This window comes from Mytilus edulis, chromosome 4 (assembly GCF_963676685.1).
Source record: "Mytilus edulis chromosome 4, xbMytEdul2.2, whole genome shotgun sequence".
NCBI lineage: Eukaryota > Metazoa > Mollusca > Bivalvia > Mytilida > Mytilidae > Mytilus > Mytilus edulis.
This window is the reverse complement of record NC_092347.1, coordinates 60,928,718-60,941,325: the sequence shown is the minus strand read 5'-3', so window position 1 is coordinate 60,941,325 and position 12,608 is coordinate 60,928,718. Positions and strand designations below refer to the sequence as shown.

General features: G+C 31.7%; 1 protein-coding gene across 1 annotated transcript in view; it reads left to right on the top strand.

The window, feature by feature from the left end:
• LOC139521463 (NBAS subunit of NRZ tethering complex-like) overlaps positions 1-12,608 on the top strand; it is an 81,996-nt gene that overhangs the window by 57,023 nt on the left and 12,365 nt on the right. Inside the window, exons 41-44 of the mRNA XM_071314938.1 lie at positions 231-357; positions 2,520-2,596; positions 3,435-3,735; positions 4,236-4,302. Of these exons, the coding sequence (XP_071171039.1) occupies positions 231-357; positions 2,520-2,596; positions 3,435-3,735; positions 4,236-4,302 (572 nt within the window). The remainder of the gene's footprint in view (positions 1-230; positions 358-2,519; positions 2,597-3,434; positions 3,736-4,235; positions 4,303-12,608) is intronic.

The window sequence follows — 12,608 nt, the reverse complement described above, 5'->3', positions numbered from 1 at the left end:
CTGTTGAGGAAAATTTTGAAATTGATGGTTTGTTTTTTCTGTTCTTTTAAATTTTTCTTCTCTTTGTGAATTCATTTTTTATGCAATGATGAACAAAAATTCAGGCTCTTAAATGTATCCAATATTGATTGAGATGCAGAGACAATTTTACAAATCTTTTTATATGTGCACTTTTTTTTGGTAGATATTCATACATGTGCAAGCCTTACATGTAGGGGTATATTTTTCAGGCTGTTGTAGATTATACAAGGGGTAAATCTGCTTGTAGTCCCACAGCTTTAAGTGAAAGCATACTAAGAACAGCTAAACTGGAGGAAATGTTAACAGAAGGGGAGACTACTCAATCATCACCTGAAGGTAGGCTAGATTAAAAAGGGGAACAATTATATCATTGATGTGTTTCCTACATCTTTATTCATTTCCTTTTGCAACATGTTAAGTTTTTTTAGTAAACTGATATAAGAACATATGGATTGTGTATTTAGGTTAAAATGTTAAGGGAGTTCGCTCCTCAGTTTCAAAATAATTAACTTTTCATAGGGGATTAATAAAGGAATCCAAAGAGCAAAAAAAATATATATGTCACCGTGCTTGTTTTTGAGATATAAGCCATTGAAATTTTGGCGGGAAAATATTCTCTCTTGACTTTTCAAAGCTTTATCATTGACAAGTTGAAGTTCTCAAAAACTGTTAAAAAATAATTAAAATTGTATACGACTTTTACAGATGGCTTATAATTATACATGTAAAAGATTTACAAAAAGAAAAATGGGGGTCACAGGGCAAAATTTTTCACGGCATTCAAATGGATAAAACCAGAAGATTCTGAAAATCTGACAAAAAATCCAAAACATGACAAGCCAGCTTTCTTAATCAAATTGTTTTTTAGTGGAAGAAGACGTCAAGTCTTCTGAAGACTTAAGGGGCCGACCCTTGGCATTGAGTCTCCGTATGCCGCATTCATTTCGTGTATTACAATTTCAAAACAACTTAAGATTCCTGACACCGATTTTTACACATGATTAGGCATCTGAATCATTTAATTTGTAAATTATGATTGTAAAACAATCACTATCGTAAATATGACCCTTTTATTTATGTAAATTATTAGATTTCATCTCATCCACATGAACGTTTTGTTTACTTGTAACAGGATGTTTTAACTGTAGATATTTGTATTACGCATGCGTGAATTTGGTATCGGGACAACTCGCCCTGTTTACAAGTTCGCCCTTGAAGTTACGAATTTGCAATCCTGCAGACAAGAAGATTTTGTTTTTATATAAATAAAAAGGATATATAAAGTGTTGTGTTTATTCATGGTTTTCCTTTGTCATGTGAATTAGATGCCCTTCGTAACATACATGTGATCCTCCCGACGGGAGAACAAACTCCCGTTTTCAGGGGTCTCCTCCTGTCCTCCAGTTTAGGAGAAAAAACTCCCGTGTATGAAATATTTCATGAATGAAAATTTTCAGACGCCATATTTGATCATTTCTTACTACTGTACGGGTGTAATTGACACCTGTGTTAAATTTTACCTGAACATCAAAGAAGATGTATAATTATATGGCTTCACTTGACAGCTTGGGTGTCAAACATACTAGTAATCAACGATGTTTACCTCCGGCTTACTGCCGTTGTGTTATCAAAACGATGTGTATTGGGAATATTAAAATACTTTTTTGTTACTTCCCTTTGTTTTATCCTGTTTTCAGTTATTTTGCTTTTAAAAATGTAAATTGTAAAAAGACTATAAATGATTAATATTTTAATCAAATAATCATAAAAGGATGTTGATTAAATGAATTTAAATGATTTTGGACAAATAAAAAAATTAAAATTTATAAATTATTTTAGCAATCTAGACCTCCTTTCAAGGATTAAATTGAAGTTTATATCATAAATTTGTTTATTACTGAAGAGTAGTCAACATACAATATGTGTAACTAGACTAATAAAAGGTATCCTTGAAAGGAGGTCTAGATTGCTAAAATAATTTATGAATTTTTTTTTTTTATAGTCCACTGAACATAGAAAATTATTGTACAGATGGGAAATCCATGTACTTATGACCTTTTCTTGTTTGAAGGAAAAAAATACATTTTAACGATAATGGAACAAAGCAGCCTGGGTAAGTGGGGCTGCTTTTATGGTAATTCAAGTTACCTTTTATTCACCTTCTTCCACTTCAGAGCTATCAGCTCTTTGATTTCTTAATCTAGGATATCAATTTATACACCTTCTAAAACATGAAGTTTGAAAAATGGTAACAGTTCAAGAAAAATTTGACTTTGTACTAGATCAATATAAGAAATGTCAATTACAATGGAAAACAAAATATTTCAAAACCAACATAAATGATCAATGTAAAGTTAAAGTTGCATTTTTCAACAAAGAATATGAAAATGTCTGTTTTTAAGATCCTTAACTATCTCTTCATACTTGAGTTATTGTATGACAGTTTTTAATGTATAAAAAGTACTTATATCAATAAATTGTTACATCTTATATTTCAGTTTTGCTAGAGCTAGCCAAAACAAAGTTTCCAGTAGATAGTTCACTAGGCTTAGCATATCTATTAGCATTACCAGATGTAAGTTAAATAATTTTTCCCCTCAAGAGCATATTTAGTGAGCTTTAGAATTTTAACATCTTTTTAATTGAGTTGATTTATCATTTTATGGTAAATAGATATACTTAACAAGTTTTTATCATGGCAGAAAAAATACCATGCACTGTGAACTCAAAAACCTAAAGATGTAAGAAATTTGTAGTATAAAAATAAAATTGAGAAAGGAAATGGGGAATGTGTCAAAGCGACAACAACTGACCATAGAGCAGACAACAGCAGAAGGCCACCATTGGGTCTTCAATGTAGCGAGAATTCCCGCACCCGTAGGTGTCCTTCAGCTGCCCCCTAAAAATATGTATACTATTACAGTGATAATGGAGGTCATACTCAACTCTGAATTATACACAAGAAACCTAAATAAAAAAATCATACAAGACTAAAAAAAGGGCAGAGGCTCCTGACTTAGGACAGGCGCAAAATTGCGGCGGGGTTAAACATGTTGATGAGATCTCAACCCTCCCCTTATACCTCTAGCCAATGTAAAAGGTAAACGCATAACAATACGCACATTAAAATTCATATCTTTAGTTTCATTATACTTTGATTATGCTTTATAGTTTTTAGATAAAATAGTTTCTGTTATGGTACATCTATATGGTTTTCTAATGTACAATGTATTATGTTACTGCCAAAAGCACAAAATTAGATTAACTACAATTTAAAAGAAACATGTTAATAAAACTCAGTTTTAAGAAAAGAAAAAAAAGGTCTGAGGAGATGGTATATAATGTCAATTTACATTGCTAATCTGAAGGTCAAAAGGAAGGATAGACTTATACTTTGAATATTTTGTTTTCAGACTAAAGATGTGGAGAAATTCTTCAATGATTTCCCTAAAACAGCCATAACCCAGCAGTTAACCTTGTATTACTATGCTTTACAAATATATGCCTCTGTCAAACCTACAGCCATTCCAGATACCAGTCCTCTGTACAGGAATGATCCTGTCAAACTGATTCAGAGAGTTATTAACTTTGTAACCAATAGAGATGACCTTGACTGGCCTCAAGATGTCCTTGACCTGGTAGAAAAATTAAAAAAGTGTTATGAATCGTTTGAGGATTATATTCAGGCCAGAACTTTAGTTAGGATTGGAAGCGGTATGTTTAAATAATACATTTTGATATATGATTCTGGATAAAATAAATCACATTTTCCAATTACCTATATGAATTTGAAAGATTATTGGTGTATAATTTCTCCTGAGTACTGAATCAAGGACTTTGTATATTTTGTATCCAACATGAAATATTGAGTTAAATTAATTGATAATTCAAACAAAAATTTGAAAAGACAAAAATGTCTTGTTATGTTAAATGATAAGGTAAATATTCTGCATGTCCAAGTTATATATTATTGTACTTTTTATTGACAAATTCACCATGATATAGATAATTATAATACAAAAAGGAAGAGAAAACATTTCTTGTGAATTAATAGATAACAAGTGCATCTGTTCAAAAAAGCAGTAACTGAATATCTAATATTAAAAAAAAAAACCTCTCAGACAATATTGTTAATGTTTGCAGAATACAACTTGATATATGTTAACTATTTAATATGTTAAATTATTTCATACCGGTATGTTAACTTATTTCAGGTGTTGATATTCAGAGATTTACTGATGATCCAGAATATAAAAAAGAAACCATACTCGGTTTGACTATGTAAGCATTATTATGAATTACTTTTCATCTTCTTTTAAATAATTGCTTGCTGCTGAATAAAAGATAGTTTAGAAATATTTTATTTGTATTTTTCACCAATTCAATCCTTTTTAAGCTACAAAATGATCCATATAGAAGAGCCAAATAACCACTAGCTCTTAGAATAAAACATGGCTAGACAGTTTTGAAATTATATTTCATATATTCAAAGTACTTCTTGGAATTTTATTCATAATATGGAAAATGAAAACTTGTGTTTTTTTATACGACCATATAATGGGATCATATAATGGTATGATGTCTGTGTCGTCCGAAGACACATTTGGTGTCCGTACAATAACTTTAGTTTAAGTAAATGGATATCTATGAAATTTAAAAAGAAGGTTCAATACCACAAAAGGAAGGTAAGGAGTAATTTTTGGGATGATGGTCCCAACCATTTTGAAATTAGGGGCCCAAAAGGGACCTAAAACAAGTATTTTTTTTCTTTCAGGATATTAACATGTTTATAAGTATTTCAATTGCTCTAAAATTGTACCACAATGTTTAATACCACAAGTAGAAGGTTTGAATTCATTTTGGGGGTTATGGTGCCAATAGTATAGGAATTAATTACCAAAAAGGGGCCAAAAACAAGCACTTTTGTAGTTTTTGGACAATAACTTGTTTTTAAGTGTATGAATCTCTGTGAAATTGTACTACAAGGTTACATATACTACAATGGAAAGGCTTAGATCGAGTTTGGGGGTAATTGCTCCAAGGGGGATTCAAAAAGTTTGGGGGCGTCCAATTTTTTTAAGGGGTTCAATTTTTTTTCCCTCCAAATTTCTCAAATTTCAAATTTTTGAAGCTTCAAGAAGAAATCTTTAATTGCACAGTATTGCGTATTAGATTTGTACGATATTGACATTTGATTAGTGTCAGAAACCTACATGTGGTTAAAAATTTGAACACCATCCAAATTCAGAGCTGCATCAAGGTTAAATGTTGTGTCCATACTAGCCCAACTGTCCAGGGTTCGACCTCTGCGGTTGTATAAAGCTGCGCCTTGTGGAGCATCTGGTTGACTCTTCATATTGAATGATTCGTGAAGGGATTATGTAAAATGTGAAGAGTCAAAAATTTGTTTTATGGTTCAATAAACTCAAAATAAATTATTGCCATTCATTATAAATAAATTTCTATCAAAAATAAAGTCAAAGAACTTTTTATATAACTTGTATTAACAATAACAACGAACACACATGTTGGCGTATAAATACACAATGTCAGAGTGGGCGTGTCACCATAAAAATTGACAACATTGAAAATAAATTAATACTTTTAACCAACATGACCAATCAGAAGACAGTAAATACACAAAATTTATTTATTTCAGATTATTTTTTTTTTACCTAAAATGAAATTAATATTATCTGATGATGGCGTATTTTGTTTTATGAAAAGTGGTTAATCATAGAATTGCAATAATAAACTTATGCTTGAACTTATAATTCAAACTTTTTTGATTAAACAGTAAAAACTTAAACAATTACAAAAACAATTTGAGGTAGTGCCTGATATCCTCAGTCACTGGGCATTCCGCTGTAACTTCAAAATACCAATAAAACCTGAGGTTAATTGACCCTTCTGCAGCATGTAAGTTCTCTAACTATTGCTGTTCAATCTTTATCTAATGACTATGTCATTGTCAATCTTTTTTTTTAGCTGACCTGACCTGAAAGGTCAAGTGAGCTTTTCTCATCACTTGGCGTCCGTCGTCCTCTGTAAACTTTTACAAAAATCTTCTCCATTGAAACTACTGGGCCAAATTTATTCAAACTTTGCCACAATCATCATTGGGGTATCTAGTTTACAAATTGTGTGGCGTGACCTGGCCAACCAACCAAGATGGCCACCATGGCTAAGAATAGAACATGGGGGTAAAATGTAGATTTTGGCTTATAACTCTGAAACTAAAGCATTTAGAGCAATTCTGACAAGGGGTTAAATTGTCTATTAGGTCAAGATCTATCTGCCCTGAAATTTTCAGACAAATTGGACAACCGGTTATTGGGTTGCTGCCCCGAAATTAGTAATTTTAAGGAAATTTTGCAGATTTTGGTTATTATAAACCGGATTTTTGTGACAAAAATGTCGGTTATTGATTTGGGGATGTACGGCGGGCGGCCGGGCAGTCGGGCGGTTGGGGGGGCAGTAATCAAATGTTGTCCCTGCATTAACTCATGAACCATTCAACCAAAGCTTTTAAAATTTAATATGTTGTTACTGACAACTAAATGAAGGTCAAGTTCAATAATAGCGATTTTGACTTTTACCGTTCAGGAGTTATGGTACTTGAAAGATTGAAAAATGGAGTTTCCAGTCGTGTCCTTGCATTTACGCATGAACTGTTCTACCAAAGCTTCCCAAATTTTAATATGTTTGTTACTGATGACAAAATGGAGGTAGAGTTCATTAATGATGATTTTGACTTTTACCGTTCAGGAGTTATGGTTTCTTGAAAGATTGAAAAATGGAGTTTCCAGTCGTGGTCGTGCATTTACCCATGAACTGTTCTACCAAAGCTTCCCAAATTTTTATATGTTGTTACTGATGACAAAATGGAGGTCCATTTCAATAATGACGATTTTGACTTTTACCGTTCATGAGTTATGGTTCTTGAAAGATTGAAAAATGGAGTTTCCAGTCGTGTCTGGCATTTTCACATGAACTGTTCTACCAAAGCTTCCCAAATTTTAATATGTTGTTACTGATGACAAAATGGAGGTCAAGTTCAATAATGACGATTTTGACTTTTACCGTTCAGGAGTTATGGTTCTTGAAAGATTGAAAAATGGAGTTTCCAGTCGTGTCCATGCATTTTCTCATGAACCATTCAACCAAAGCTTTTGAATTTTTTATATGTTATTACTGATGACAAAATAGAGGTCAAGTTCAATAATGACGATTTTGACTTTTACCTTTCAGGAGTTATGGTGTTTGAAAGACCGTAAAATGGCGTTTCCATTCACGTTGTTGCATTTAATCATGAACCATTCAATCTTAGCTTTTCAAATTTTAATATGTTGATACTGATGACAAAATGGAGGTCAAATTTGATATTGACCATTTTCACTTTCATCATTCATCAGTGTCTTGAATATTATTATAGATAGATATAAACTGTAAACAGCAATAATGTTCAGCAAAGTAAGATCTACAAATAATTAAACATGATCAAAATTGACAGGTTGACCCTTTAAGGAGTAATTGCCCTTTATAGTCAATTTTTAACCATTTTTCAAAAATTTAGTATTCTTTTACAAAAATCTTCTCTGAAACTACTGGGCCAAATTAAACCAAACTTGGCCACAATCATCATTGGGTTATCTAGTTTTAAAATTGTGTGGCCTGACCCGGCCAACCATCCAAGATGGCTGCCATGGCTAAAAATAGAACATAGGGGGGTGAAATGTAGATTTTGGCTAATATCTCTGAAACCAAAGCATTTAGAGCAAATCGATAGGGTGTTAATTTGTTTATCAGGTCAAAATCTATCTGCCCTGAAATTTTCAGACAAATCGGACAACCTGTTGTTTGGTTGCTGCCCCCTAATTACTAATTAGATTTTGGTTATTATCTTGAATATTATTATAGATAGAGATAAACTGTACACAGCAATAATGTTCAGCAAAGTAAGATCTACAAATAAGTCAGCATGAACAAAATGGTCAGTTGACCCCTTAAGGAGTTATTGCCCTTTATAGTCAATTTTTAACAATTTTCATAATTTTTTGTAAATTTTTGTAAATTTTTAGAATATACTTTCCAACTGTGGCCAAGTTCATTATAGATAGAGATAATTGTAGCAACAAGAATGTTCAGTAAATAAAGATCTAAAAACACATCAGCATCACCAAAACACAATTTTGTCATGAATTTATCTGTGTCCATTTTTTAATATGCACATAGACCAAGGTGAGCGACACAAGCTCTTGAGAGCCTCTAGTTTATATGACCTTAGGTTTTTTTTATTTCCCACTGTTGTTTTTTTTCTCTCCTTTTTATTAGCTCACCTGGCCCATAGCAATAGTTAGTATACATGATATATTTATGTAAGATGTAAATATTAAAAAAATGTTTAAACATCCGAATATTGTCACCGATTAATATAATTCAATAACAAATAAGAGGCGCACACAATTATTCAATCTATTAGATAGTTTTCATAAAGATATAAACTTGAGACAATTTTGTAAAGTTACTATCAGCAGACATAAAATGTTCATGAATATAAATGGTGTGTGAATGTTTTTTAACATCCTGATATGGTCACTTGATATAACTTGGCATCCTTGGCTGTACTACTTTTTGGTGTAGTACATCCTATGTAGAGTTGTCCTGTTTGGGTGAGTGCAAGAGAACATGGGTAGATTATGTTTATGTCACTTGTTTTATAACATGTCATCAGCAGGCCAGCATTGTTCAGGATATGAAGTGTATAAGTATTCCAATCAGCTGCAATAACATTGTCTCTAGGTGTTGTCACTATATCTGTTGGTCTGAATGGTATGTCCTTGTTGATCTCTTTGTCTCCTGTATAGATATTGATGATATCACCACCCTGTCCTAACACTACTACTCTAAATATGTCATCACTTACTTCATCCACCACATGTATATTGCTATTTCTGGTACTGGTTAACCTCCAGGTATAGGTGAATATAGGTTGTTTATCTTGATCATGTTCATACACTCTCTCATGGTCTCCATTTTGATTCATTAGTATTACAACTCTTCTTCCTTGTTTAGGGTAGTCTTTATTAACACATCCTACTAAAACTTTATTGTCACTGGTAATATGGACTGCTGTAGATACTAATGGTGACACATTATATAAGGAGTCTGTTAGTGTACCGGTATTGCTACTGATTTGTTTAAGTCTTGTTCTCCCTATAGATATAAGTAGATCATTTGATTGAGTAACAGCTATACCATAGAAGTTGGTATTAAAGCTAGATAGTATGTTCAGTTTGGTTCCTCCAGGTTTTACTCTCTGTAATACTTTATCTCTGATACTACTTATCCACAGTGAATCTTCATCACAATAAGATATATTACTTATTGTAGACAGTTCAGTTTGATATTGTTTATTTATTTTCAGTTCTACACCAGTCTTTTCACCCACATCTTTAATGTTAACTACTTGATGATTCTCTGTGTTTTTTAATTCTGGATGAACACTTTCTTTGCAATGATTACACAGTAATTTACTACAGTCAATACACTTCCACTTTATTGATCTATCAGTATCACATATTCCACATTTAACTGGAGCTTGACTTCTTATAACAGACCTAGAGAACGCCATTATTGTTAGATATACCTATACTATTTATTTGTGAAATTGAACTAATTAGGTGTTTAAAGTAAATCATATTACTTTCATATATAATATGCATTGTTTGGAGATTTTAAAATTGAATAGTTAAATTAATATATATTAGTATAATTAACCGTCCTGTGACATAAACAATAGTTTCCATTGTTTAATAAAGATTTCAAATATATTTTTCTTTTGTATTTATTCATTTTCCATTTGAACAATATCCTTTGATTTAGTGAATCAATTTTTAGTTTTTCTTTTGTTACGGTTTTATTATAGAGAAAAATGAATTTAGAACTAACAACATGTATAAAGATTTTTTTTTAAAAGTAGTGACTTTAGTTTTATATGACTGCAAAAAATTTGCGGTCATATATTGGTATAACGTCATTGTCGCCAGAAGACACTTAGTTTCTGGACAATAACTTTATTTTAAGTGAATGGATATCTATGAAATTTAAACACAATGTTAGAAACCACAAAAGGAAGATTAGGATTGATTTTAGGGGTTATGGTCCCAACAGTTAAGGAATTAAGGGCCTAAAAAGGGGTCCAAATAAGCATTTTTCTAGTTTCCAGACAATAACTTGTGTGTAAGTGTATGGATCTTTCATAAATTGTACCACAAGGTTCTAACAAAAAAAGGAAGGTTGGGATTGATTTTTAGCGGTATGACTCTAACTGTTCAGGAATTAGGGGCCAAAAAGGGGCCAATTACAATACATTGGTAATACTTTGTAAAAATTGCTTGTTTCTTGACCAATTTCAATGGGGTTTTATTCTTGAATTCTTGGGGTTCTTTAATATGCTGAATCCAACCATGTTTTAAGTTTTGGTATTTTGGGCCCCATTTTTAAATTGGTCCTCATTGAGGTCCAAAGGGTCTATAATTAAACATTGTTTGATTTCACAAAAAAATTGAAGTAATGGGTTGATTTGATTTGCTGAATGTAACTGTGTATAAAGATTTTTAAATTTTGGTCTCGTTTTTAAGGTCCAAAGTTTAATGTTAAAAAAAATTGCATTCTTTGTGTTCTTTGATATGATGAATCTAAACATGTATTTAGATTTTTTATTATGGGCCCAGTTTTCTAGTTGGTCCAAATTGGTGTTCAAAATTTAACATTGTTTGATTTCATAAAAAATTGAATTAATGGGGTTCTTTGATAAGCCGATTCTAACAGTGTATTTAAATGTTTAATTTTGGGTACTGTTTTCTATTTGGTCTAGATTAAGGTCCAACGGGTCCTATATCAAACTAAGTGTGATTTTAACAAAAATTGAATTCTTAGGGTTCTTTGATATGATGAATCTAAACATTTATTTAGATTTTTTATTATGGGCCCAGTTTTCAAAATGGTCTTTATCAAGGTCCAAAGGGTCCAAATTGGGGTCCAAAATTAAACTTTTGTTTGATTTCATGAAAGATTGAATTATTGGGGTGCTTTGATATGCCAAATCTAACGGTTAATTTACATTTTTAATTTAGGGTCCCGTTTTCAAAATGGTCTTCATTAAGGTCCAAAGGGTCCAATTTCAAACTTTGTTTGATTTCAACAAAAATTGAACATATGGGGTTCTTTGATATGCTGAATCTAACCATGTATTTAGATTTTTGATTTTTGGACCCTGTTTTCAAACTGGTCGACATTAAGGTCAAAAGGTTCCAAAACTAAAGTTTGTTTGATTTCATTAAAAATTGAATTCTTGAGGTGTTTTGATATGCTGAATCTAACCATGTATTTAGATTCTGGATATTGGACCATTATAGCTAAATGTTCAATTTAAAAAATTTAATTTCTTAGACCACATTCAATCTCTGTCAGAAACCTATAATGTGTCAAATATTTAATTACAATCCAAATTTAGAGCTGTTTCAAGCTTGACTGTTGTGTCCATACTTGCCTTAACTGTTCAGGGTTCGACCTCTGTGGTCTTATCAAGCTGAGCCCTGTGGAGCATTTTATTTTTTTTGCTTTCCATTCTTATTTAAAGGAAGTCTATACAAAATTCTCAGAAATGATCCTGAATATGTTTAATTGTCATTTGTTTTATGTTTGCATTGTGTTCTGATTCTTTGTAAGTATTTTTAGGGTAACATAATTTCTGTTTGATGCGATGTTGTACTTATCTTATTTTAATTGTCTGTTGTTTATACATGTACTGTATCTTCTCTTTGGATATCTTATGTAATAGGGAAATGTGTGTTAACACCTGAGTTAACATCCAACATCATACCTTCTTGCAAATTTCTTGACCTGTCAATTGAAACCATCCTGATGTAACTTTCTACCCTATATTTCAACTTTTGCCAATAAATGTGTCGGTGAACAAAATCCTCAAAGTCACACATAATGAGTTCATAGTAATTTAGATAATTTAATTACCCCTGATTTCTTTCAGAACTCACCATTTGAACTTATGATATGTAAAATAATGGATTTAGTGCTTTCATCAACATTATAATCATCCTAACTTTTCCTGTTATAACCTATCTTGTAAATAAACTCCTGTGAAATATTGTGTAGCAATGCCATTGGTATCCATGTTTGAATTTTAATCATAAATCATCATTGAATTAAAACTTTTATTTTATATTAAATATAAACATCACTTATAATTTGGCCCTTGGGGAATCTACCTAAAAAATATTTTTTTCCTCCATGCCTAAACCAAGAGCCTAGCTATGTGCATACTGAAAAGTAGCAAAGTATAGACCCCTGGTTTGACATAACACCAATCCAATTGGAACGATGGTTCAAAATAAATGCATGAGGCTATCATTCCTAGAGGTTATCATGCCTATGAGGCTATGAGGAAGCCTATAATGAGACAATGAGGAAGCCTATAAGGAGGCTATGAGGAAGTCTAGTAGTGTTGATGTTAAATTGGTGTTGGAATGAATTTGTATGAAATTTGACAGTTTATCCCCAGAAAT